At 31.8% G+C, this 25,665-nt stretch overlaps 2 protein-coding genes across 3 annotated transcripts in view; one reads left to right on the forward strand and one right to left on the reverse strand.

Annotated features, from left to right (window-relative positions):
* LOC129217378 (serine/threonine-protein phosphatase 2A regulatory subunit B'' subunit gamma-like) overlaps window positions 1-6,942 on the reverse strand; it is a 40,649-nt gene extending 33,707 nt beyond the window's left edge. Inside the window, exons 1-3 of the mRNA XM_054851668.1 lie at window positions 6,742-6,942; window positions 5,907-6,013; window positions 1,318-1,367 (exon numbers count right to left, since the gene is read on the reverse strand). Of these exons, the coding sequence (XP_054707643.1) occupies window positions 1,318-1,367; window positions 5,907-6,013; window positions 6,742-6,784 (200 nt within the window). The 5' untranslated portion in view covers window positions 6,785-6,942. The remainder of the gene's footprint in view (window positions 1-1,317; window positions 1,368-5,906; window positions 6,014-6,741) is intronic.
* A 281-nt stretch (window positions 6,943-7,223) lies between these two features.
* Window positions 7,224-23,039, forward strand: LOC129217379 (ELAV-like protein 1-B). 2 transcript variants are annotated; one of them, XM_054851669.1, is made up of 3 exons: window positions 7,224-7,337; window positions 11,810-11,857; window positions 21,830-23,039. In XM_054851669.1, exon 3 carries the CDS (start codon window positions 21,907-21,909, stop codon window positions 22,891-22,893), a length of 987 nt encoding a protein of 328 aa, XP_054707644.1. In that variant the 5' UTR covers window positions 7,224-7,337; window positions 11,810-11,857; window positions 21,830-21,906; the 3' UTR covers window positions 22,894-23,039. The 2 variants fall into 2 exon arrangements, with proteins under 2 accessions (XP_054707644.1, XP_054707645.1); XM_054851670.1 differs by lacking the exon at window positions 11,810-11,857.
* Window positions 23,040-25,665: the final 2,626 nt, after the last annotated feature.

Raw genomic sequence — 25,665 nt, forward strand, 5'->3', positions numbered from 1 at the left:
TTAGTAAAGACCAAAACTGGCAATAAGATGTCGTCAGATACAGATGTTTAATTTGAGTTGTACATTCCATTTCTGAACGGTACTCGCTAAATTTGGCTACTTTACTTAAATTTTCCGCAGACTTAAAGCCCTCATATTTCGATAACGGGATCACGAGGGCACATAGTTTTTGTGCCATAAACATATTTTACAATGCTCTTCTAAATGCAACCAATTTCGATTTTTTTTTCGAATTTTCTTGATCATGTGGTTTCTATCCTGGTAAGCATCTTATTCTTCAGAATTTGTCAGTGCTGCTGCTGATTTAAATTTTATGATTAATCTAATATCAGAGTATGTAGCAGACTATTTTAAGTTTTTTAATCTATGTCCCAGACGGCTGGGAAAAAAATCCTCTGTTCGGCACAGCGGTATCTTTGCCTCAGTTTACCTTTACTGAAGCTTCTCTTTAAAAAATAAAAGCTTTAAAAGTTCTCTTTCTTCAATAATCTCAAGAAAATACTTACACACATCTGGTGTTTCAAGTTTGAGTTAGTTGTGAGTTAAATATCTCCAATTCATCTCCTCTCTTTAAAAAAAAAAGCATTGCTGGAGAGGGGAAAAACCTTATTTGTCCTCAAGTTCCTGTCTTTTTTTTTTTTTTTTCATTTTAATCACAATCAGTTGAGAAAATTCTATGCAAGTAATTACTTAATTTTAAAAAAAAAGCTATTTCTAGTTTTAAAAAAAATTTTCAGAGTGACTCATAAATAGGGGAGATACAAGGAGAGGGTCATGACCCCCCTAAACCGTCGACAATAGTATCCTTCTATATTGTGTTCAAGCACTTTATGCATAACATGTAAACAATTGCAGATCTTTTCAATTTATTAATGATTTCTGAAAGTAAATATTTAAAATTTTACTGATTTTTATTGCTTATGAAATTTATTTGCAATGTTTATGTCCTATTAGGAGTCTTATTCCTGGCTAATTTGGTGCTTTTTATTGATCCCCCAAGTAGTTTAGAAATTTTTTTGCACCCAAAACCATAGGTTCGCTCACAAGAGGGGGAGGGGGCATTCTTCAACTTGACCCCCCTAAAATGGTAGTCTGTATCCACTTTTGCTTATAAATGCATGTGAATATTACTTAAAGACTATACAAATGGTCACAAAATATAGAAATCCCTATTGAGGTAGTTAAGATTTCCGAATGTAATTGAATATGCAATGAACTTGGACCTTAAAATGGTATTTGAGAATTTTTAACTATGATATTGAGCATGAAACACTAGAAAATAGGAATAAAATTCCAAAGATTTGAAATTGTTTATACCTTGCTTCTTCTCGTAGCTTTTGCTGCAAGCTGTCTTCCTCAAAAGGAATCTAAGAATTAAAAAATAAAGGGTTTTTTATTTTATTTGTAAGTAAGACACCTGAAATATATAGGGGAAAAAATTTAAAAATGAATGAATTAAATAAACCAATGACAAATAATTTCTTTGCACTCATTTACTTCATAATGTTATAAAAACAACTAGCTCACGTTCATTAAGAAAAACAATTCAGTTTCTGGAGCAATTGGCTTTTGTGAAACATAAATTTAATTCTTATTTTATTTCAGTGTTTAAAGCCAGTTAAGTACATCAAGATTTATACTTATTTCATATGATAGGTCTTGAAAACTTGTTCACTGCTTATAAAAAAAGAAAGGTGGAAAAAATAAGGACCTTTAAAAAGATTGTTTCAGACAAATGAAGAAAACAAAATCATGAACTAAATACCAAATTACATGTCAGTAAAAGTTGTCCTAAAGTATGAATTCTATTATGCATAAGCTCTAAGAAAAAAAATAATAAAAAAAGAGAAAAAGGAAAAAAAAAAGGATTATAATGAAATGATTTGCACAGCTTCAAAAAATTTTCTCCAAAAAATAGGAGAAAAAAGCTTTTGTAATGCTTATTGAACACAAACTGAATATTTGTAGTTTATCCTTTTACTAACCTCTTTTGAATTTCGAGCCTTGAATAAAGCATTAACTATTATGTACAAAACTCTAGACAACTTGTCACTTCAGCGACCCTCACAATTACTAATTTTTATTGGTTTTTTAGAGGTTAAACGCTATGTCAAGCCGTGGCAAGTGGGTCACTGTCGTCCACAACTTGAGCAAGGTACTGAAGAGGAGGGAGGATCTCCAGTGCCCTGCATCCAAGGCAATGCCAGATCTAATTCGAAAAAGAGTTTTAGGTGATCTATCATGATGCTAACGGAGGGAGCGATTCGGGGGTTATCCCCCAATATTTTTTCGAACTTTCAACTTCCAAACATGCAACTGAAGTACTTCCAATTGTGACAAGGAGAGGTGAGGTGAGGGAGTCCCTCACCTCACCTCTCCTTGTGTGGTTGTAATACTTATGGGAGGAGTTTGCTACTTTTTAAATTTGTAACATATTGTATCTTAAATAAATAATGTATCAAAATATTTCTTTTTTGATTGAGAGGTAAAATGCTGCCCCCCTTTTCAAAAGTAGAAAAAATCGTTTTCAAAAGAAGTATTGAGCAGACCCATATAAGCAAAATTCAGCTTTTTTGAGTGGGCGGCCTTACAGATTGTCTCTTTTTTCCTTCTAGCTCTATGGCTGCTAATCTTTTTCGGAAAAATCATTAAAGTAATCAACTTTAAACACATAATATTTGTTCGAAATAATATTGACAAATTATGGATACTCTTATTTTTGCACCCTAGGTGAAAGCCACTCCTGTATTACTAAAAGGTACCACATCAATCTAAAATGTTAAAATTATTTTCACTGAGACCACAAATGCTCTTATTTCAAACGAGTAAAAATATCAGGTTGGAAAATGAAAAATTCATTATTTATATCCAAAGACCTCAAATGGTTTTGGAAAAGAAAAACTTGTGGAGAGGTCTCCACAATATTTTTATCACTAATCAAAAAAACAAAAAAGAAGAAAGGGACATAGCAAAGAAAGGGGAGGGAGGGAAGTCCTCCCCTTAACTTATCCTTTCATTTTACGTAGCCAAAGGTAGCCTAGAAGAGCGTTTTTGAAACTTTGAGTTTGAAGGAACTCTGTGGGAAAGTTCCCAGAAGATCCACCCTTTTCACTATCTTCATCAGAATTAACTTACAATTACATATTTAGGAAACATCAATTAGCAAAAGCTTCAAGGAGAGCACTCCCACAGGGTGGCGACAGGAATGGCGAAAAAAGTTCCCTGACTTTTCCCGGATTTAGTTCATTGAATTTCCCTGCTTTACATTACCATAGATAATGGTTTTCTTCCTTTACCCTACCTGAAAACCATTGCATATTAAATAAATGCAGTGTTTAAAACATTTTAAGCTGTTAATTAAAAAATATATTTTGAAAATAAGCTTCTTTTTTTTAGTAAAAATAGTATATTAAATTATCTATGGAGAAATATTATAGGAAATCTAAAACGAATACTTTACTTCCAGTAACCTGTTAACATAAGAATTCTAAGAAATTATTAAAACCACTCTTAAAGACATATCTAACCATGATAAAACTAAAAAAGTTTATTTGGAAATAATTTTGAAATGAATTTTCAAGTAGCATAATTTCATAGTGTATAACTTGGTTTTAAAATAAAAGAATTTTAAAGTCGAAAAAAAAAACTTCATATTATCTACAGCGATAGTGAATAATAAGATGGCAAAAACAAAGTTGATTTTCATTTAACATTCAATTTTAGTAATTAAATCGAAAACGCTAAGTAAAATACTTTTTAAGCTCTTAGCAGTATCAATTTTTTTAAAAAATGATTTTTTCTTGAAATTGTGATTACAGTATGCTAGCTACTTCAAGGCAATGGAGCAAAGTCTTTCTTTGCCTGTAGGGTTGTTTATTTTACGTAGCATGGAACGCTTGGCAGAAAAATTCAAACAACGTAAAATAAACAACTTTACGGACACTGAAGCTTAGGAAGTTCATGCTGTGGTTAATAACTTAAGATTCAATACTTTGACCTTAAGGAAAAAAAATGCATGTGTCAGTGTATAATTACTAATTTTACATTTTTTAACAAATAATTGGCGGAAAATGCATAGGAAAAAAGGGGATTTAATTTTGCAAAGCAAAAAAAAAAATTCTTCATTTGATCAATTTTCTCTGATTTTTTATTATTTTTTCGAAATTCCCTGATTTTTCCGGATCAATAAAGTTCCCCGACTTTTCCCTGATCTCCCTGATCTGTCGCCACCCTGTCCTACTCAAATCTGCGAGAAATGCCTAATTTAAATCCGTGAGAAACGCACCCTACTCATCATTAATGAGTGCCTAAAATTTTGTTTTTAAGACCTCAATCTGAAAAATTTTCTGCATATTACCAAACCCCCCAACTTTATACAAAAAAGTCAGAATTTCAATTTTGGAGCTTCAACTTCGAAAAATTCTCTACCCGATCTCCTTGATAGCATCATTTGAGATCATCTACAATTGTATTTCTGGAATTTAAATTTCGGAAAATATCGAGGGAGGGTCCACGAATGTTTCCGCCCTCTAATATTACGGAAAATCCTCTCAAAACTGCGTTTTAAGGGTCAATTTCGGACATTTTCCAGGAGAGCATTCCGCTCTTGCCAACATCATTGAAGATCGTCTTAAACTTTGTTTTAAGTTCTCCGATCAATTTCAAAAACTTTCCAAGGGAAAGCCCTGAATTTCTCCTCCCTACATCACCAAAGATTGTCTGGAATTGCATTGTTAGAGCTACATTTCGAGCAATTTTTTTTGTGAGAGCCCCGTAATTACCCACTCCTCTACACAATCGGAGATAACAAATACGTTTTAAAAAGTTTTGAAAAATGAGCGGGGGAAGCCTCTCTGAACCTTTTCCTCCTAACATTGCAAAAGACAGCCTAAAATGCAATTTGAAGGCAACAATTTAAAAAAATTATGCTAACTATAAGGTTCATATTTCTAATATTTAGATCTAGTTTTGAATCTTTGACTCCATTCTCAACCAGAAAGTTTAATCCTCTCTCCATATTTAAGGTGTTTTTTGAAAAAATTCAGATACCACCGATTTCATACACTCGCCTAATTTTCTGACCTCCCCACGACCCTGCATACCTTTTCTGGTAGTTATCTAAACCCCAGGACTCCCTAATATAGTGGTATCCCAATTACTGAAGCTCTGTGCATGCCCCTGATCTTGATATTATCCTGCCATATCAATATGTATGCAGCATTACAAAAGCAGCCTACCTTGATGATTTCCTGATATTATGCTGCATACACCTTGTCAGTCAATATTGTGGCAGCCTACTGATGGCATAAATGGAGTAACATAACAATACTGAGGCAGCATTAATGCAAGATGATTTTTCCTGAGCTGCAACCTTTATGCAATACAGAGGCAAGATATTTTGCTTACTGGGCTAATACTGAATTTTTGCTTTTAAATTTAATGAAATTGCCAGAAAAGAGTCCCAGCTCCCCTGTCCATGTAAAAATAATGCTTATGACCCTTCCAATTTGTAAGATCATATTTCAATAATGACTTAGGGGTTTTCCATTAATGATATCACTTTTTTAATCAAATTTGGCCTCCTCCCCCTTTGTCACACTTCACCTTACCCAAAACCCTTGTCATGCTGCTCTTCATAGGTGTATTGTTATAAAAAAGCGATGTCACACTTCTTGTCCCACCCTCTCTCCTCCCTCATGTCACAACTGTCATTATTTCATGTACCTCCTCTCAAAGCGCGACATCATTTGTGGACGATCCTTTTCTCCAAAACATGAAGATAGATCCACCCTCAATAAAATTATAGCAAGCAATCAAAACATAAACAACTTACATTAATTAATCTAATATAGAAAACATAAATTAATATTAAATTACGTATTTGGATATAAATAGAAGAAATTTACTTTAAAATAAAATCTTGGAATAGAAGAACCATCTGCATTATTTAAACCTTTCCACTCAGAGTACAATTTCCATGTTTCTGGTTCATCTACCGTCCTATTATGATGGTCTGAAAAGAAACATCAAAAGTGAAAATAAAAGTTTTGATCAAGAATAAATCGCACTACAAAGTGAAAACTTTGGACCATCTCACATAGCAGAATGAGGGAAAATAGCATTCAAGTTAAAAATTAGCATAGAGTGTAAGAAAATTAACTTTTCCGCATAGTAAGACAGGGGGAATATATTTTGGTGCAATAGTTGCACCTCATGTATAGTGTAATTATTTCCATGGGCGCGTTCAGAGGGGGGTAAGAAAGGGCAGCTGCCCCTCCCCTCTAAAATAAAACAAACAAACAAAAGTTTAAATTGACTGTTGCTAAAATTTTTAAATTTTCCGAAGAGTTCGGCTGTAGTAAATTTATCAGAGTTTGAAAGTTTAATGCATCTTCTTTAGGAGCCCATTGAAAATAGAATGTTATTGGTTTTTATTTGTGTTTATACTGCTATCATTTTAGAATTACTATGAGTTTAAAACCTTGGAAGGAGAGGGGGGAGCAATAGACCAGTCCCCAATTACCCAAATGATAGCCAGCCGATAGGCCGCCCAAATGACAAGCACTCGAATTTAAATTTTAAGGACTGCGAAAACTCTCAATTTGATGAATGGAACTCCAAATTTTGCCGAATTATGCCTCATGGAAATCTAAATTTTGCCACCAAATGAATTATATGCCTAATATCTTCGAATACTTCTCGGAGCAAATAATTTTTTCTGCGGGAGCTTTTAACGAGTACCTGTTTTTTTTAGCCGTTGCTTTAAACACTCAAAGATATTCATAAATATTTCATTGACGCAGAAGTTAGCTTCAGATAAAACTGTTTTCTCTGGCCAAACTTAACTTCGACTTTTTGATTGACACTACTCAATCTAAGTTGAAATTTTTTATGAACTTTCACAAAAACTCATAAATGCAGATTTCCAAAATTTAGATGTCAAAACCGTCAAAACAAAACAGAAAAGTGAAAGTCGTAGTAGATGCAGTTTACTGGAAGCAGAGGGTACGTTTGCGTTGAGCAACCAGTTACACCAGTCACCCCTCATAATGGTAATTTTGATGGGAAAGAACTGTGGATAAAAACTTTTGCTATAACTATATGATTTCGAGGGCAAAATATATTTTCTTTGAAAAAAAAAAAGAAAAAGCTTCGGCTTTTACTTACAGCAATTAAACTGTAACTGAGCAAACTACAGCTCGCCGCACTTTTTCTACGTCATTGTTCGATCACGCCATTGCGATTGCAATTCTCTCTACCGGCTTTTGTCGATTGTGCCCGATTTATATTCCGCAGCATTACTGTTTTAAGCGAGGCCTTTCGAAGCAAAACTTATGGTATGTAATTTTTCAGTATTAATTTTGCATTTTGAGTTGTTTTGTACTAATTTTAAGATGTTCTGCTTATTTTACTTGTAAGGAAATCCTACTCTTCAATTTCGCCATTTTGTTTTTGGTCTCTCATGCGTCTTTTGATTTGCCAGTTTAAATGTATTTTATATCATGAGATTTCTTTTACACAGTAGTATATATATTTTGGGCATTGTAAATTCAAACATAAGTGAAAGGCATTAATTTTTTATGGGAGCTTTTGTAAGAGTTGCTTGTCAAACTGTCTACATAGGAGCATTTAAAATGGGTATTGTAACTACAGACTCGGCTTTTGTTCTTAAACGCAATTTATTTCACAGCACAGGAAAGAAAGTTTGATTAAGATATTTACAGTGATGAAGATGACTCATTTTGATCTTATGATCCGTACATCTTGAAGATGAATATATAACACAACTCTTTTCTTAACGTATGCGTAACGTAATTCTACAAGAACGCTAATATTTTTGTTACCATTTTTCAAAACCAAAAAATGGGTTGCCAGATCTCAAGTTTGAATATGATACAACGAAAACAGGAAATACAAAATTGGTTTGGAGTGACAACACTGGGTGCCCACGATGACAGAATTAAAATATTGTTCATTAGTATTTGTTCTTTATTGTGCTTGTGTGTGTTTATTATCTTTGAATGTTTGTATTGCGTAAACAAGTACAGTAAAACCCCTCCTAACAGACACCCCCCCTATTATGCGGACAATTTTTAGTTCCCTGATTCCAAGGTAATTATCATTATTAAGCCCCCGTCCTGCGGACACTTCTCTATTGCGGACAAAAAAATTCTCCCGTTAGTGTCCACATTAGAGAGTTTTACTGTATTTAAAACTCGAAAATACAAAGAGAATTTCATGGGAAATATTCGACTCTACCCTTATCTTTTGACCCCCCCCCCCCCCCCAAGCTAAATGCTTGTTCATTTTTTGCAACGTAAATTCATTTGACCAAAATTGATCTAGAAGATTAATTCATACTATATTTATTACTTCTTCAGAACTCTGTCAAGCTGCTGTTCTTCACAGAAAATACACAGCCCTGCACTCGATCTCCATTCGCAACACTTTTTAGCAGCCGTTTGCTTCTCCAAACATTGACGAGTTCATAGCGCTTTGATACAGTTTCAATTGTTTTAATTAACAATGACTTTGTAAAAATTTTCAACCTCAACTGACCCCCCCCCCCCCCTACGTTGTAAGATTTCTAAAGGGTGTGCAACCTTAGTTGCGAATTTAACTATGTGGTAAAAATCAATGACAAGCAGATACGTTTTAAAATCTTATTTCTTACATGGCTACAGGATTTAAGCTGGGTTCAAAAGTTTCTAGCATAAAAGCTAAAGTTGGGAGGGTTCTTAGTGCAGGGTTGGCCTGACTGGACCCAATGGGTTTTTTTGAAAAAACCCATTATTTAGCCACTTTTGAGTTTTTTAAATTTTCTGAGAACTTTTTTTTAAAAAAATAATTAATTTAAATACTTTTACAATTTAAACTTCTTTTTTATTTCTTCTTCACAATAGGCAATGGACATAAAAAATGAATTTTGAACTTTAATAGTATTTCTTAACTCTTAAGGGCATTAAAAAAATGCTTCAAAGATTTTAAATAAATATATTTAACTTTTTTCCTTCAACTGGTCAATAAGGAACTCAAATTATCTTGACTAAGTCCTATCACATCAGATTTTCTCAATATTTGCAGATTGTACAAAGGATACTACTTTAGCTAAAAGGGTCTCATGTGAATTATTTTCTGCAAACCAACACGTCACAAAACTCGAATAAACAAGGTATATTTTTTAGAAATTAACAGGTTTTACAAATAGTCGGACATAAAACGGAATAGGATGTACAGTATTTTCATTATCTTACAAAAAAAAGTTTAATATTTCTTACTCTGTACACAGAAATAGAAAAACAGGCAACATAAAATTCAAAGAAATGTCTTGATTAAGCTGGAATTCAGTAAAAAGGGATTTAAACTACTTGAGGCTCTACAGTAGTTTTACATAACAAAATAAAATACAATAAAGTAAAATACAAAAAAAAAATTGTCAATTAAAAACGAACAAATAAACAATAGATTTTATCACTCAAGAAGTAACTTTGCCTTAACTGTCATGAAAACTAAAAAAATCTGAAACTTCACCATTCTTTAATTTTGTCGTCTTTTATACCTTTTTTCAGAAAATGCTGAATTTTCCAGCTTTTTTTATCAAGACAATTTTTGTGCTTTGTCCATATACTTATGCTACAATATGCTATGAGTACCCCCACCTTTCCCCTAAAAAAAGAAAAAAAACCCACATTTTTAAAAAACCCAGCTTTAGTTGGGTTTTTTTTTTTTGGGTTTTATTTAAAAAAAACCCTGGGTCCATAGGCTTTTTTTAAAAAACCCGGGTTTTTGCCAACCCTGTCTTAGTGACTTACTGTGTTTCATCTCCAGTTTAAAATAAAATTCATATTTCATCTGTGGCGTTGAACAAGTACACAAGTACAACAGCTATTTTTTACATGAAATACACTGCTAGCCAAGGACTGCAGTTTCTTGCTTAGTAGCACTCATCAGCCCGGCATAGGAGTGACAAAGCTGGAGGTGGAAAACCTCAAAAGGAAGCCAAGAGTGCCAAACAAACTGGTAGTTAATACAGAATTAGCACTGACTAGACGAGTGACTGGAACCATTGTTTCGGTCCAGTTCAATAGATATGAGACAGTTTCAGATTTACCTAAAATATGTCAAAATCTGAAGAATAATGCAGAATTAATCAGTTAATACATTTGCGGAAAACCCTAAAATTTGAGTAAGGAATTTGCAAGTTTTCCCCTCACACTTGAGTTAGAAAAATTCTGCAGTTCAGTCATAATTCTGCAATGCAAATCTCAAATTTCAAGGCTGTAATTGCTGTAGAATCTCCTGGATGCAGGCGAGACAGACATCCTTTTAACAATTTCTTTGATGTTACTTTTTTAATACATTGCTTGGTTTGTAAAGGTGCCACAATAAGATTTTTTTTTTTCACGTAAAGGGCAGCAAATGGCATTATCTTGTTTGGCAATTAATGAGATTTTTTGTTTCAATGTTAACCATTGGAGAGCATTACTTATATCAAATTTCCTACTGAGTATTTCTTGAGCAACATAGAGAAATTTAGATCTTTGCGTTATTCAAATAATTACTATTGAAAAGTATTTAAGTTTTACATGCATATAAAAGAGTAAGAAGAAAGCATTATTTCAGTTATAAAATTTCTACCTTGAAGTCCCTTTCTTTTGACTTGGGGGGGGGGGGATGTTATCCAGAAATACAGTGACTTGCTTTTAAATCTTGGATACTGATTCATATTTCGCTTTGTTGTTACAACAATAAAATAGCATAGCTTCCTGATAAGAAGAACTTTGCTCTGCTGTCATTGCTTGTATGTAATTTACCTTGTTGTGAAGCAATTAACTCTTACATACTACATGTTTCTAATGAGTCCTGATTAAGATTTGAAATGTGATGTATTTGCCTGTGTGTATTCTTTAAAAAAGTATGGAACAACTACTACACAAAATTTCCAAGTTGATTTGGCATTTTTTTATATGATGTGCTGTTTAGTTTAGTGCCGTTTCTCGTTTCCAAAAGTTTGTTTCAGTATGTTTTTACTGTGGTGGAAGTCTTTTTTTATTTCTTAACTAAAAGTGGGGTAGTTACTCTATGTTATATGGTTTAGTGAGGTCCTAGTCAGGTAGTGACAAAGATTCATTTTAAGATTTCCATGGGAACCCTGAAATAGCGCTAGTTAATATATCTCTGCTTTGGAAATAATTTGTTTCAAAACAAATGTACAAGTAAAAGAAGGACTAATAAAATTTGATGGTAGAAGTTCATGAACTGATTGACTGAAAAAATACACATTTTCTATTACTAAGACCTTTTTTTTTACCTCAATTAAGAGTTCAGACTATATAATTTTAAATCTAGTGGTAAAATGATCTAGTGGTTATTGGACTCAATTTGAATTTTAGTAGTTTTTTTGTAATGTACTGTTCTGAATTGTTTGTTTTTAGTAATATTTTCTTAATGATGGTTTTTAATATTTGTTTTAATAATCACTTCAATATTTTCTCTGATGTCAAAATTTTTATTATTTTAAATTCCTTAAATTAAATCAAAATAGTTTTAGTTGTATAACGCGCTTAAATATGCATGTTCACACATTTCGACTAATGATAATTCACAGTTTGTAAGCATTTTTTATAAATTGTGAAAAACATTTTGAGAAGTATCTTATTGATCTACAAATTCAATTTTTTTATATAAAAAAGTCTTTGAAGTTAAAGGAAATATTGTAGGTGAATTCATTTTTATTTATGATAGTTTTTATAACCTAATATATTTTCTGAATTTGTTTTTATTTAATCTTTACGATTTTTTTTTCCAGAAATCCTCATTTTTTTGAAGCTCTTCATTGAGAGAATTTTTTTTTCTGGTAAGATTTTTTTAAACCTTGTGCCAAAACATAGATGTCAAAAAAGGCACTGGTTTGTTTTTTAATTTTCTTCTTAACTGTTATTTTTTTAATTGTATGCTTTCTAAATTTTACTTGAATCTTTTAAGTGCTATATTTTTTATCCTTCCATGAGTCGTGAGAGTTAATATTTAGTTGGGGAGAAATGTCTTATTCTTGATGTTAAGGCTAATATTTTATGAAAAATTGGCTATGTATCAATTTCTTGTTATCAAATTCAAGACTTAGAAGCTAGAAAGTTGAAACCAGGAAACTTTTGACTTTAAAATAGAGCTTACAAAATTAGAGCTACCTAATATGAAATTTTTTTGAATGTATGCTACTGTGCTTAACAAAAATAAAATCTACCATTATCTGATAGAATGTTTCATCAGTATCATTTAAATCTAATCCAATTGCATTTTTAATTGTATTTCTATAACAATTTTGGTATTTTAAGTTCCCATTTTAGAAGATTAAACACTTTTTTACATTACATAAGTTTTTTTTATGAACCCATATCAGCACGCAGCAGTACTTTGCCCCAAAGCAGAATGCTATAAATTTGCTACGTGCGTCGCAGATTCAAGTGTGAGAGGAAAACCCAGACAAATTTTCTGCAGAAATTCTAGATTTCTGTAAAAATTCTGCAGAAACTGTAGATTTTCTGCAAATATCTTCCAACTAAAGACAGAATTTTGCACCAATTCTGCAGATTTTTAAAATTAGAAGAAAATTTAAAATTACTTAACTTTTTAAACTGCAATTTCACCAATTTTCGGTTTGATGTTCCACTATTTGATATCTTCATTAGCAAGTTGTAAATTAAATTAACTTGCTAATTTAACTGCTCGCTCAGCACAATCATTTACTATCTTCAATGCAGACGTAACTTCCTTAGCTTGCCTGTAATCATCTTTTTTTTTTCAGTCCAGGTATGAGCTTCAGCTTGTAAAAGAAAAAAGTACACAGTTTTATTCAAATAAGATACTCAGTCTGTTTTGTAACAAAATCTGACAATGATTTATTTCGAAAAGATTTAATACAGGGTTCGTAGGCTCCGGGAAAACCGGGAATTGTCGGGGAAAATGACACTGTCAAAAAATGTCAGGGAAAAGTCAGGGAGTTTTCAAATTTTGTCCTCCAAAAAATTTTTTCCATTTTTTCCCCAAGGAATTAAGTACTATGAGATCTAGTCTTCGTTTTTATTGTGGTTTCACGAAAAAAGTTGTAAAGTCACCCGGGGTAATTCCTGGTCAGCACGTTTCTGGGGTAATTCTTGGTCACAGCCATTTTTATGTTTTAAGAACACTTCACAAAAATGAAAAAAATCACAAAGGTACTCTGAACTAGCTTCATTGGAATTCCGTACTCAATTATTAGTTTATTGTTTGTTTTTTTTTAATTTGTTCGCAATGGCTTGTTAAATTTCTGTAAAATAACATTGGTCTTATTTATGATACATTTTTACAAAGATCTTGGTCAACTGTTAAGTCATAAATATTTTTCTTTTTACTCTTTTTAGTTGAATAGTGAACTACTTCAGCTTTTGAAAAATAGTCTAGGATTTGCTATTATTATTTTAATTAATTTGCAGGAGTGCATTAAATACTGCCCCTGTTTCTTGGGGTAATTCTTGGTCACTGGGGTAATTCCTGGCCAGTACTTTTTTTTATCATTCATGCATTATTATTTTGCCTATTATTGCCATATTTCATTAATTTTAACTATCTGTAACTCTTTGAGCCTTGACTGCAAAGTTAACTGTAACTACTATGTAACATTCTTAGCTAATAATGATTAATATTTAATGTACTGAATTTTACTTTTTTAAATTTCATCCTATTATTTTATAAATTTCAATAAACTTTTTATACTCTTTCTTAACTATAACTGCAATGTACTATTCACTTAACTGCTGACCTTAACCTGTTAAAACAGAACCAGAAGCATGTGCCCAGTATCATTCTAAGTAGATAGCTATTTTACTTTAACTAGTAATTTTGTCTAGAACTTAAATTTTCCTGAACAGTTTCTTTCAAATTAAGATGGTGCGAAATTATGTTAAAAAAAAAGATGTCAAATTCCAAAAAAGTAAGTTTCAAGAAGCTATTTGTAAAATGGAAAATGAGCATCTGACTCAACGTGCAGCTGCAAAGGCTGTGAATGTACCTAAATCAAGTTTCCAGCTGTACTTGTCAAACTTAAAAAACGAACTTGGTACTGTAAATTCTGTAGGAACACCTATAAGCATTCCTGCTGAAAATGAAAATGAGTTAGCAGCTTGTTTAAAATGTATGGCGAAATGGGGTTTTCCTTTAACTAGAACAGAAATCAAGAATGTTGTGGCAGAGTTTGTAACTAAAAACAAACAAGGTGACAATATTTTGTCTAATCATTTACAAAAATATTGTCGCTTCAAAAATGATATGCCTGGCGATGATTGGTTGTCTGCGTTTATGTTTCGACATAATCTTAGTTCAAAAAAACCCAGTGCTCTGGAGAAGACCCGTGTTATTGCGACATCTAACAGGGGTCTGTCCAGGATTTTTCACAAGGTCCGTTTTTTGTGAAAAATAAAATAATTTTGCAAAAAATCGATAATTTTTGTGAAAAATCAAATAATTAAAAAAAAATAAAAAATTTCTTGTAAAAACGAAAGTTTAGACTCTTGAGGTGGTGGAAACTGCATCATTGACACTTAAAGTTGAGTGTTTTTTCTCTTTTCTGTTGAGAATATCATTCTTGAGTGTTTTTCTAGTACTTGTAGAGAGGGAGGCATCGCTCCCTGGGAGATGAGCACCCCTCAAGTATCAATATTTATCTACCATTCTACATCATGTTAAATTATACCAGAAATGTTTTTTGTATAGTATTTAAAATAACTGAAAGAAAAAAAAATTAGGTAGGAGTTAAGCATTTAACTTTTTAACCCAAGACACTGTTTAAGAGCAGAGTTTCGTTCAAACCTTATAAACTCCGTGATTTTCACAAAAATATTAAAATATTTTATTTGTTTACCTCTTAACTAAGCGTACTAAACATCGAAAATTCGAAAAATCAGATTTCCACAGCGGATGCAAAGAGATTGCAATCCTCAAAGTGAAGGAATCAAAAGTATAAAAACGGCTTGTAAAATAAATATTTTTGATAAAATTACTTTTAAATTGCATTTTAGAGTTCTATGATAAACATATCATTAATATCTGGACACAGTTGAAGCAAAAATAAATAAATAAAATAAAAAATAAACCATCGGTTTAGCATTTTAATTATTGACTCATAACAGAAAATGGAATTCCCCTTTAAAAACTTGAAATAAGCTTTGTTACAAAAATAATGAGACTTTTCATTTATTTGCATCCTAATAAAGCGAAGTTAGCTTGAAAAAAAGAATGAAATATGATTCTCATATCGGATGTAAAAAGATAGCGTTTTTCAAAATGTAGACATCTATAGAAAAAAATAACGGTAAATAAAAGTATATTTAAAGTTAATTATCCTTTTTAGTATCGAAAAACCAAACCCATATAACTCAAACCCAAAATAACAGTTTAACATCGCACCACCAGACACTAAGTGGCGATAAGTTTAAATTTTGTAACCCTATCTGAAGCGATCACATCCGCCCCACCCATACTATCCTTTGTAGTTCTAAATTCATTTCGCTGTATATTATTGATGATTAAATCATGAGTGGGGAGAAAAGTGCTTATTACGCCTATTCAGAGAATGTTGACACTTTTCCAAAGAAGTTTACAACAACACCGCTGCATAAAACAAACAAGCAAAATTATAAACCAAACTGACTTTCAGCTGTTAATTTCTTTCAAAGAAACCAACAACAGGCATTATATTCATTTGGCGGTAGTAATTATTTATGGCTTGCAGGAGCATCACAAGAGTGCCGATTTTTTTTTTCCTTTTGCAAAATTAGCTGATTTTGTATAAGTTGATTCCTCTAATTTAACTTTAAATATGCTGTATTATTTTAATTTGAGATTTGCTCTTTCAATAAACAATTTGTGAAAGATCCGTTTTGGTTGATCGGATTTTTGTGAAGGGTCCGTTAACGGACCCAAATTTGCTCTGGCCAGACCCCTGTCTAATCCATTTATTATATTTGAATTTTACGATTTGCTTGAGAAAGAACTTACTGTATTGGATATAATAGATAAACCATCTCACATATATAATTTAGATAAGACTGCTATGTTCATGGATCCTTCTAGAGGAAGAGCAGTAGGAGAAAAAGGAAAAAAGTTGACCAGAGTCACAGCAACACCTGGTCAAGAATCTGTTACATTAATGGCATGTGTTAGTGCTTCTGGTGAGAGACATCCTCCACTTATTATATTCTCTGGAAAAAAGTTACAAAGCACCTGGAAAGCCCCAAATGTTGATAAAAATTTGACATTAGCGATCAGTGAAAATGGTTGGATGACCACGCAAATATTTAACAGCTGGTTTGACATCTTTTGTCAACAAGTATCAAAACGTCCATTGCTTTTAATCTATGATGGTCATAAGACACATATTTCCTTGGATTTAATTACTAAAGCACGTAATGAAAATATATCAATTTTGAAGTTACCTGCTCACACAACAGATGCGATTCAACCACTAGATAAATGCTGTTTTAGACCACTGAAAGCACAATGGGACAAAAGGCTTGTGGAAGTTCAGCGAATGACGGGAGCAACTAGAATCAGTAAAGCAAGTTTTACTCAATTAGTTGATGAGAAGAGGACAGAACAAAGTATCCAGAGAAGAGGTTTTGTTCCCAAATGTTCGCATCTTATAAACTTCAAAATTCTCCTAATAAAGGGTTGACTATTGCTAGTACATCATCCGATTCAACTAACCGCAGTACATGTTCAAGCGACTGTAGCATACCATCATTTAACTTGGACACTTTTGGATATCAAACAAAAGAGTACACACCATCTATTGCTTCTAGTTTTACAAGTGCTGGCATAGGCAAAACATCTACAATTGTCAGTCCGTCCCAATCCACCTCGTTTGAAGACTTGCTAAGCACACAGTTTAGACAAACTCCAAAAATAGTAGCACGCTCAGAAGTTCGGCGAAAAATTGAAACCAAAGCTGCTGTTATAACCGATCATGATTTTCTGGAACTAGTCGCAGAACGTGACAGAGTAATAAAAGAAAATGTCGATCAAAAGAAAAAAAGACAAGAAAATAACGGGGTACCAAAAAGAATAAAAATAGATCAGGATCCCGATGAACCACTGGAAATTTCAACCATGGTTATGCAGTTAAATAAAAGTACATCATCATTGCAAAATGCAAAAAATGTAATTCAAAACATACAGAATTCCATAGAAGAGCTTAGATACTATGCTGTATATTATGATAAAGATCTGTTTTATGTTGGAAATATCACAAAATTGGAGGGCAGTAAAGTTTCTAGAAAGAGGAGCAGGAAATTTACGCTGGCCGAAGCGAGATAGAGTAGAGACAATTGACATTCGATATATTTTTTATGGACCTATTGATTTGAAAGGTGTAGATCCATTCACAGCAGATATAGAAGCAATAAACATTGCATACAAATTGTACAAAAAATATTTTGGTTGAAGTTGTATTTATTAATCTATATGTTTCTGATTTTGAATAAATTTGTATTCAACCCTGAAACAATTAAGTATAGCATTTAATTTGCTATAAATAATAAAATAAATAAACTTATTACTTTAATAATATGTATCAATAATATGCATAAAAAATTTATGTATTTGTATCAAATATGTGAGTGGCCAATAATTGCCCCAGAAGTGGCCAGGAATTACCCCATCCCTGGGGTAAATCCTGGTCACTAATTAACTATAATTACTCAAATTAGTTATGCATTATTAATAAAATGAATATTTTTTAAGATGGACATCACACTGTACTTGCTCCATGCCAAAATTAGTAACTCTTAGATAGATTTTGTAGAATTTGAATGTTGGTGCTTTTTGACCAGGAATTACCCCGGGTGACTCTAATTTTTATCTAAACCGACGCTGGCACTTAAAAACTGCAATCGAAAAATGAACATTTTTTTTTCACAACAAAAAATGCGCCAAAAGAGCGAAGATTTTCTTACATGGAGTCAGTGAGGGGAACGCATTTCTTTCTACTGCCAAAACTTTTAGATGGGTTGCCACAACATTCTGTTCGGTTCAGGGTTCGTACGCACTCTGGGAAAACCTGGAATTATCAGGGAAAATGACTTAGTCAAAAATGTCAAGGAATTTTCCAAATGTGTCCCCAAAATTTTTCTTTTCCCAGGGAATTTCGTTTTATAAGATCTAATCTTCATTTTTATCGATGTATTAAAAAAAAATTGTAACAATTTTAAAGCAATGAAAGAAGTGGCGACCCAAAAAATCTTCAGCAGCCGCCATTTTTGGCTCTCAGTAGTTCCCAAGGGGAAAAAAATCAGGTGAACAGCAATTATGCAAACTCAACAGGAGAGAAGACAATTTACTGCTTCGGAAGCACAACCTGTAGATGGGAGGGTCGATCGGGGGAAATCGTTATTTTTTGATCGGAAAATCATTTCATCTACGTGTGAAACATATTCGCCATATTTGGTCATTCCCAAGATGGAAGTACACAAGACTTTTTCAAGTGCCTAAGTTCCCAAAAACGGCATTGGATGTTAATTGCAGTGCAAACTATTGAAAACAACACAACTTGTGCCCTTTTTTTCCGGATAATTTAATTATTTTCTGGAAAAATGCAAAATTTAATCTTCATAACATTTTTTTTTTGTTTTAATTGATTTAGACTCTTATGTGCTAAATACTGACTATTTTGCTTTTATTGTAGTTTTTTAAGGATTATTAATTATTTATTACTACTTTTATACTACAAATCCAAAAATCTACTAATTATTTTAAATTTTTCACTTTGTTGCCATATTTGATCGTTTGCACAATGGAAGTAGACTTAAACTTCCAGAAACAGAATTGGACGTTTATATCAATGTGTAATATTGATAATAACATGAAATGTGCAAAAAGTTATGAATTTTTGAAAATTAACTATTACTTTCTGGAAAAGAAAGTTTGAAATTTTAATGTAAACGTCCTTTAATATGTGGAAAAAAAAAATTATTGGCATTGGCCTATGAATTGGCGGATGTTGATTTTTGTTACTATGCATTACATGGTATGCCGATTGATGCAACAAATTAATCATATTCATACTGAAATTTAGCATTGCATTTTGCTCAATATGTTTCGTGTAACCTACTTATAAGAAAATAAAAAGTATTGTAAACCAAAAGCGGATGCTAAAAGGTTGCTGCAGGACTACAGCAAAACGCTATATTATTATGCGTAACATCAAAGAAACACTAAAATAAGTTGAAAGTACTCTGTTTTCAACAAATAGTAAACAATTTTGAACAAAATGTTTAAAAAAAAATTAAAATTTTGACAAAAAAAACAAACGAAAAATAAAAAACAAGTTTTTTTTTAAATCTAAGGGGAAGAGTTTCAGTTCTTCTGCATCGCTGCTTTAAACAATTTTATTTATTTTGAAAATATTACTATTTAAACTTAAATTTTGAATGAAGTGAGTAACCTGGAATTTTCTAAAAAACAACCTGGAAAAGTCAGGGAACTTTTTTTAACCAAAAGTGTATGAACCCTGTAATATTTTTGACTTCTAGTCTTCTAAAAACCATTTTAGATTTTTGTTGCTGTAAAGCTTTAACAATAAGATTTTCCTTAATACAGGATTAAAAAAAAAAAAAAAACTACTCAAATTGAATTTTCACTTAGATGCCAAAGTTGTTCTTTTAAGTGCTATACGAGCAATATCATTTTCTTTATATAGTTCTAGTATTTGTAAAAGATGAAAGTCATACGGTGCATTGAGCCACGTTTTTACATAGATTCTTGTCATGAGCAGACTTATTCTTTTTAATGCTTGGATCTCATATGATGCTAGTTTGAATTCCTTGTGAAAGCAAAAAATCTTCAAGCACTAAATGCCTTTTACCATCCGTCTGATAGCACCAGATGAACTAAACACACTACAGTAAAACCTGTGAAGTTGAAAACCCTTGTAAGTTGACTACTTTTTTCGGGCACGGAACTAGCCTTTATCACATAAATCAACCTTTGTAAGTTGACTACCTACTAAAGTGGTACACTGCAAGTAGTCACCTTACACAGGTTTCACTGTATACAAGGAACTTGATCAGCCTCACCAAGAGCAATCAGTGTTGGTTCCAAAAATTCTGAATAATCACGGCAAAGTTAGATTTCCTCATTTAGTTGTTGCCTAAATAATTGTACAACATCATTTTGATTATTCTATAATCACTGCTTTTCATTCTCTTATGAAACATAACCCAAAGTGTGTTATCAATTGATTCGTAGTTTTCTCGGTTTATGAAAGGCCAAAAGTCTTTAAATCAATCAAAAATGGCAATTGATAGTCCTGATGATGGAAAGAATGGTTCAAACACACTAATAGCCAGGATTTCTAGTATGTGATGCCTGTGTCCTAAAAATAAGAGATGCTTTTGAAACTCTTTCTGAATTAAAAAAACTAAACTGTAACTTAAAATGAAACTTCTCGATAAAAAAAATTAAAAATAATTGAAACTGAATCAAAAATGAGACAAATGTAAGCTTAAGTTTTTGTACAAAATGCTAACATGCAATTTCAACTTGAGAGCTACAAGGTCATTCCGCAGTATTTGGCTTCAGAGCTTCAAAAAAATTTTTTTTTTTACTTTTACTGAAGTGTTATACATCATTTTAAAGCTTAAAATCTCTACATTTAAATTTTATTAAAATAATATTATTATTTTTACCCTCAAAAAACTTACTGAGCTTTTTTATGGACTTGTTGAAAAGTCTGTTACGTACGAGACATTTTATTTTTAACCATAACTCAAAAAATATTTTATTTTAATTCAAAGTTCCTATAATTTATTAAACCTCTACAATAGTAGCATTAAATGAAGTAATATGAAACATATTTAAAAAATGTTTAATTATAAATTTTCATTTTTTTTTCTTTTTGTCTTTTTGTTTTCAAAAGAAAACAAAATGAAGCTTTTAATGAAAATTTGAACAACAAACGAAACCGTGCTGGAAAAGATGGTGAAGTTGAATCTGCTTTGATATTGGTTTACAGATGTCAGTGAAAAGGAAGCGTTTGTGTGTGTTGATGCTGCAAAAAGCAGATTTTGCTTTTAAAAGGGCAATAAAGACTTTAGCATCAGCCGGATGGTTAATCAAAGGAAACGAGCTATTCTATTCTGCTAACCTAGCAATTCGTAATTTAGAAATGCGTTTAGTTGAGTTATTATAATTTTAATTTGCAGCTGTAAGAATAAATGCTTCTTAATTGAAAAAAAAAATCATTTTGTCTGCCCTGGATTCATTTTGGTTATTGATATCAAATTTTGTTTGTCCCAAAGTGATCACATAAAGAGGCACCTACTGTATTATTTTCTTTGTTTAAATATAGGCCGAAGTACTTGACACGCGCCTGTAAAATTACTAGTTGAAATTTGTTCTTTGAGAACAAGTGATACATTTAATTGAACATGAACTGAAGAAGCATGGCAAAGTTTTTGCTGTATCCTTAGAGTTAGTAAATCAGACTCTGATACTTTTCGTTAAAGTTTTAGATAGCATTTCTACTGAGAGCCTTTTTAATATCCTTTCTGCATGTTTTAATGATGAATTTTTGGATTTCCTCTTTGCTCTCCAACCACACCTGTCCTAGCAACACAATATTTAATATACAATATTGTATTAATGCACTTATTGTCTTCTGTAGGTGATTTTTTTTTTCTTGGTGTTACAACTATTACAGCAAAGGTTGCTGATTTATTTCTTAATTTAAAAAAATTAATGCATTGACAAAAAAATTTTTATTCTTCAGTTTGATTTTAACTAACATTTTCTTTTTCAGGATTTGAGAGGAAACATCGAATTTTACTCTTGCAGTACTTATCACAAATTGAAAGAAAATTCTAATACATCTTGAAGATGGATAATAATTTCTCCAAAAACAACTTGATTGTCAACTATTTGCCTCAGATGTTGACAGATAATGAATTCAAAAATCTCTTCCAAAGCATTGGAGTTGTTAAAGCAGCAAAGATTGTGCGCCATAAGAGCACTGGGTACAGTTATGGATTTGGCTTTGTCGAATATGCTGATGAATTAGATGCTGCAAGAGCTATTGAAACGTTGAATGGGTTTCAACTGCAGAATAAGAGGATCAAGGTTGCTTATTCTCGACCTGGTGGTGACACGATCAAGAATGCCAATTTGTATCTTCGTGGTGTTCCAAAACATATGAATGAAGATGATTTGAAGGCGGTCATGGCACCTTTCGGAGACATTATTCAATGTCGTCTGTTGAAAGATTCAACTGGAGGTCGTAACAAAGGTGTAGGGTTTGTTTTGTATGATCAGCATAAACAAGCAGAAGATGCAATTAAGGAGTTGAATGGGAAAGTTCTAGAAAATGGTACAGAACCTTTGACCATTAAGTATGCAGAGGACAACGCCAAAAAAGTTCGTCCACCTCCAGTAGCAGGTGGATTGGGTTCTCCTTATGCTGCATCACCTTTTGCCCCATCTATGGGAGGAAGGTTTGCTGCTGGTGGCCCAGTTAGGCATTCACTACAAGGAAGATTCCGATTTAACCCCATGACCAACAACATGGGAGGCATGAATTCTTATGGGTTTGCTCAGCCTGGTGGTTTGGCTGTAGGTAGTGAAGGTCATATTCTTTTTGTCTATAATATTGGTGCTGATACAGATGAGAAAACACTCTGGCAGTTGTTTGCAAGATATGGAACTGTGCAAAAGGTCAATGTAATAAGGGAGGGAGGCACAGGTCAAGGAAAAGGCTATGGTTTTGTCACTATGCCTAATTATGACGAGGCTGTTTTGGCTATTGAATCTTTAAATGGCTGCAATTTCTTTGGAAAACCTTTACAGGTTTCTTTTAAATCATCAAAATGACTGTCTGTTACTGCTTGAGCCATAGACTTTTGACTTTCAGTGATATCATTTTTGTTGAATTTCCAGCAAAATATCATTAATGTACTATTTGTCATTTAAGCATAGTTGTTTTAAAATAAAATTATTAAAAATACTCTCATTTTTCAATGACGAAACGATCGAGTTAATTTATTTACTGCTTGAACTTGCTTACTTGTTAAATTAAACACTTAAAGCTTTAGCTTTATCACTAAAGGCTATGAACAGTAATCTATCTGCATACATTCATGCAGTACCACACAAATGAAATTTAGACATTTTATTGAAGTTATTTATTTCTGAAGAATAACAGCTATGTTGCAAGGTTTTGAAAAGGAAAATTTTAGTTCTAAATAATTGGAATGTTAAAGCTAACATTTCAAATAGAATATAAAATTTATTTAATGCAGTGGTTCTCAACCTTTTCCACATAATTATCCCATATAAGGCAGTGAGAAGCGAAGGAATGTTAGTGGACTAAAAGTTTTGTTCCAACATAGGTTTTCATTTCTTTTTTTTTTTCTTCTGTATTAAGCTTTGCTGTATAACAGCCGACCAGGTCTACTAGTATCATCTCTTGCCCTAAAACTGAGGTGTTCTATCTACCATTTGTGCTGCTTATCTCCAAATTTTTGATTCTGGCACTTAATCCATTTGCTTTGCTTCTCACTGCCTCGTCATGAAATTACGACTGCTTGCATCAAATATTTTTTTAGATAAATGTAACTCCATTAATATAAACAGGATACACATGTTTCTGGGAACCCCTTTCTAGATTGAAAAAGGGGTTCCTTGAAACTTCGAAACTCGTGTAATCTGTTTATTTGTGCCAAACAATGTTGGATATTTCCTGTTATTCCTTGGCGCAAAGGTATTGCTTAGCCATCAATATTGCTACTCTACTAAGTGCTTAAAAAAAAAAGCTACCTGAAGGAAAAAATGTAAAGATCTTGAGCTAATATTTTTTTTTAATGTGGATATGTTTATGAAAAATTGACATTGAGGGAGAGTGTAAAAGGTAAAGTGACACTTGGTGATAAAAATGCTGGAGGAAGGAGAAAGCGATACCATTTATGGACACTTGAATTCAAATATGTATGAGCAAGACTTCACTTGATACTTGTCTTATACAGGCTTAGTCATTTCAATAAAAGTTGTCGTATAAAATCGATCAAGAAAAAACCTGTTCAGACTCCAGCGACATCTGTTGTATTTTGTGGAAACTTTTTAAATATAAACATCCGATAAGTTCGTTTATTTTTAAAGTAAATAGGTATTCAAAATTGAGTTCAAAAGTATTTGAGTTAATTTAAGGGTGGATTTTTCTTCCTGAAAAATGAAAAGATATTTTAGGTAAAAAGGGGAAAAAAATGAAACTTTGTTTTGAAGAAAAATTAAGTTTTGAAACAATATAAGGTGTTAAGGTATTATAATTATATATATCACATATATATAATAATAATGAGGAAGATGTTTATCTAGTTAAATCAATGTAAATTCCGTGTATGAAGAAAATTAATAAATTATTCCAACTTTTCGCAATGGAGCATTTTCAAAATTATTTTTATATTGTAACTGCAAACCTTCAATAAATATAAATTGGAGTTAGCATTTATTGCTATTTATACATTAAATAACAATTTCAAACGAGCTTAAAAAAAAGTTTTCTGTTTGAAAACGTATGTGAGTAAAATGTTTTGGAAATACTTTTTTTGGGGGGGGGGGATTTCTGCTTTCAATTAATAAATAACATATTGGAAATTTGGTTCTGAATAAGATTATGCATAATATTATAAAATTAAACATTCCATCTTATGGACGAAACCATACTGTCTATTAAACATATGAACTATGCTCAATAATTTGTATCAAGAAAAAATATTTTTTTAGTTTTATTATGAAAAATTTATTGCATATGCTTTATCAAGCAAAATTAGTAAATATGTTTATCAGTTAAAACAGAAAAATGAAAGTAGCGATTGCTTCTCATAATTATTACTGATCCAGGCAACGCCGGATATTTTTACAAGTTGATAAATATATTTATGGAAACATTCAAAAAGCTTTTAGTAATTTTTTTTCTTTTAAGTTTAATTCAAAACTAGTTATTTTTAAGACATATTTTAAAAATGGTGAATAGCTAAATTTGATATCTTTGTTTTTTTCACAATAAGAACTAATAAAATGCACAAAAAAAGTAGAGAGATACCATTATTTTGCTACGAAACTGATCGTTAGTATCGATCATTATACATTACAATTCATATGGGTAAGGATTGCGTTGTATGTTAAAGAACAAGAAATTTAAATCATTTAAAAGAATATTGAAACAATGAATTCACCAGGAAAAACATGCCAATAAAAATTTGGAAAAGGAAAAGATGGCAGCTTTTCATTTAAAGATTTTTATAAACCTACATTTCAGCAATTAAAAAAATAATAAAAATTCCTTCTATTTTTTTTTTTTAGAAAAAATAATAATAACAATTAAAAAAATAAAAACATACTTGTTAAAAATGTAAACGGTATTCAAATGCTTACGCATTGTGAGGAAATTATGCCACAAAAAAACACATGAAAAGTTTACAAACTTTTAAATTATTTGCTTAAGATCATCAAATTTTAAAAAAAGCCATGCATAAAAAGTGAAATTAAAATGAAAAAAAAAATTTATCGGAAACTTAAATTAAGCTATTTAGTAATCCGCCAAATCAAAACTAAACAGTATTACGAAGTAACCATGTTACTGTAATA

Source organism: Uloborus diversus, chromosome 2 (genome assembly GCF_026930045.1).
Source record: "Uloborus diversus isolate 005 chromosome 2, Udiv.v.3.1, whole genome shotgun sequence".
NCBI lineage: Eukaryota > Metazoa > Arthropoda > Arachnida > Araneae > Uloboridae > Uloborus > Uloborus diversus.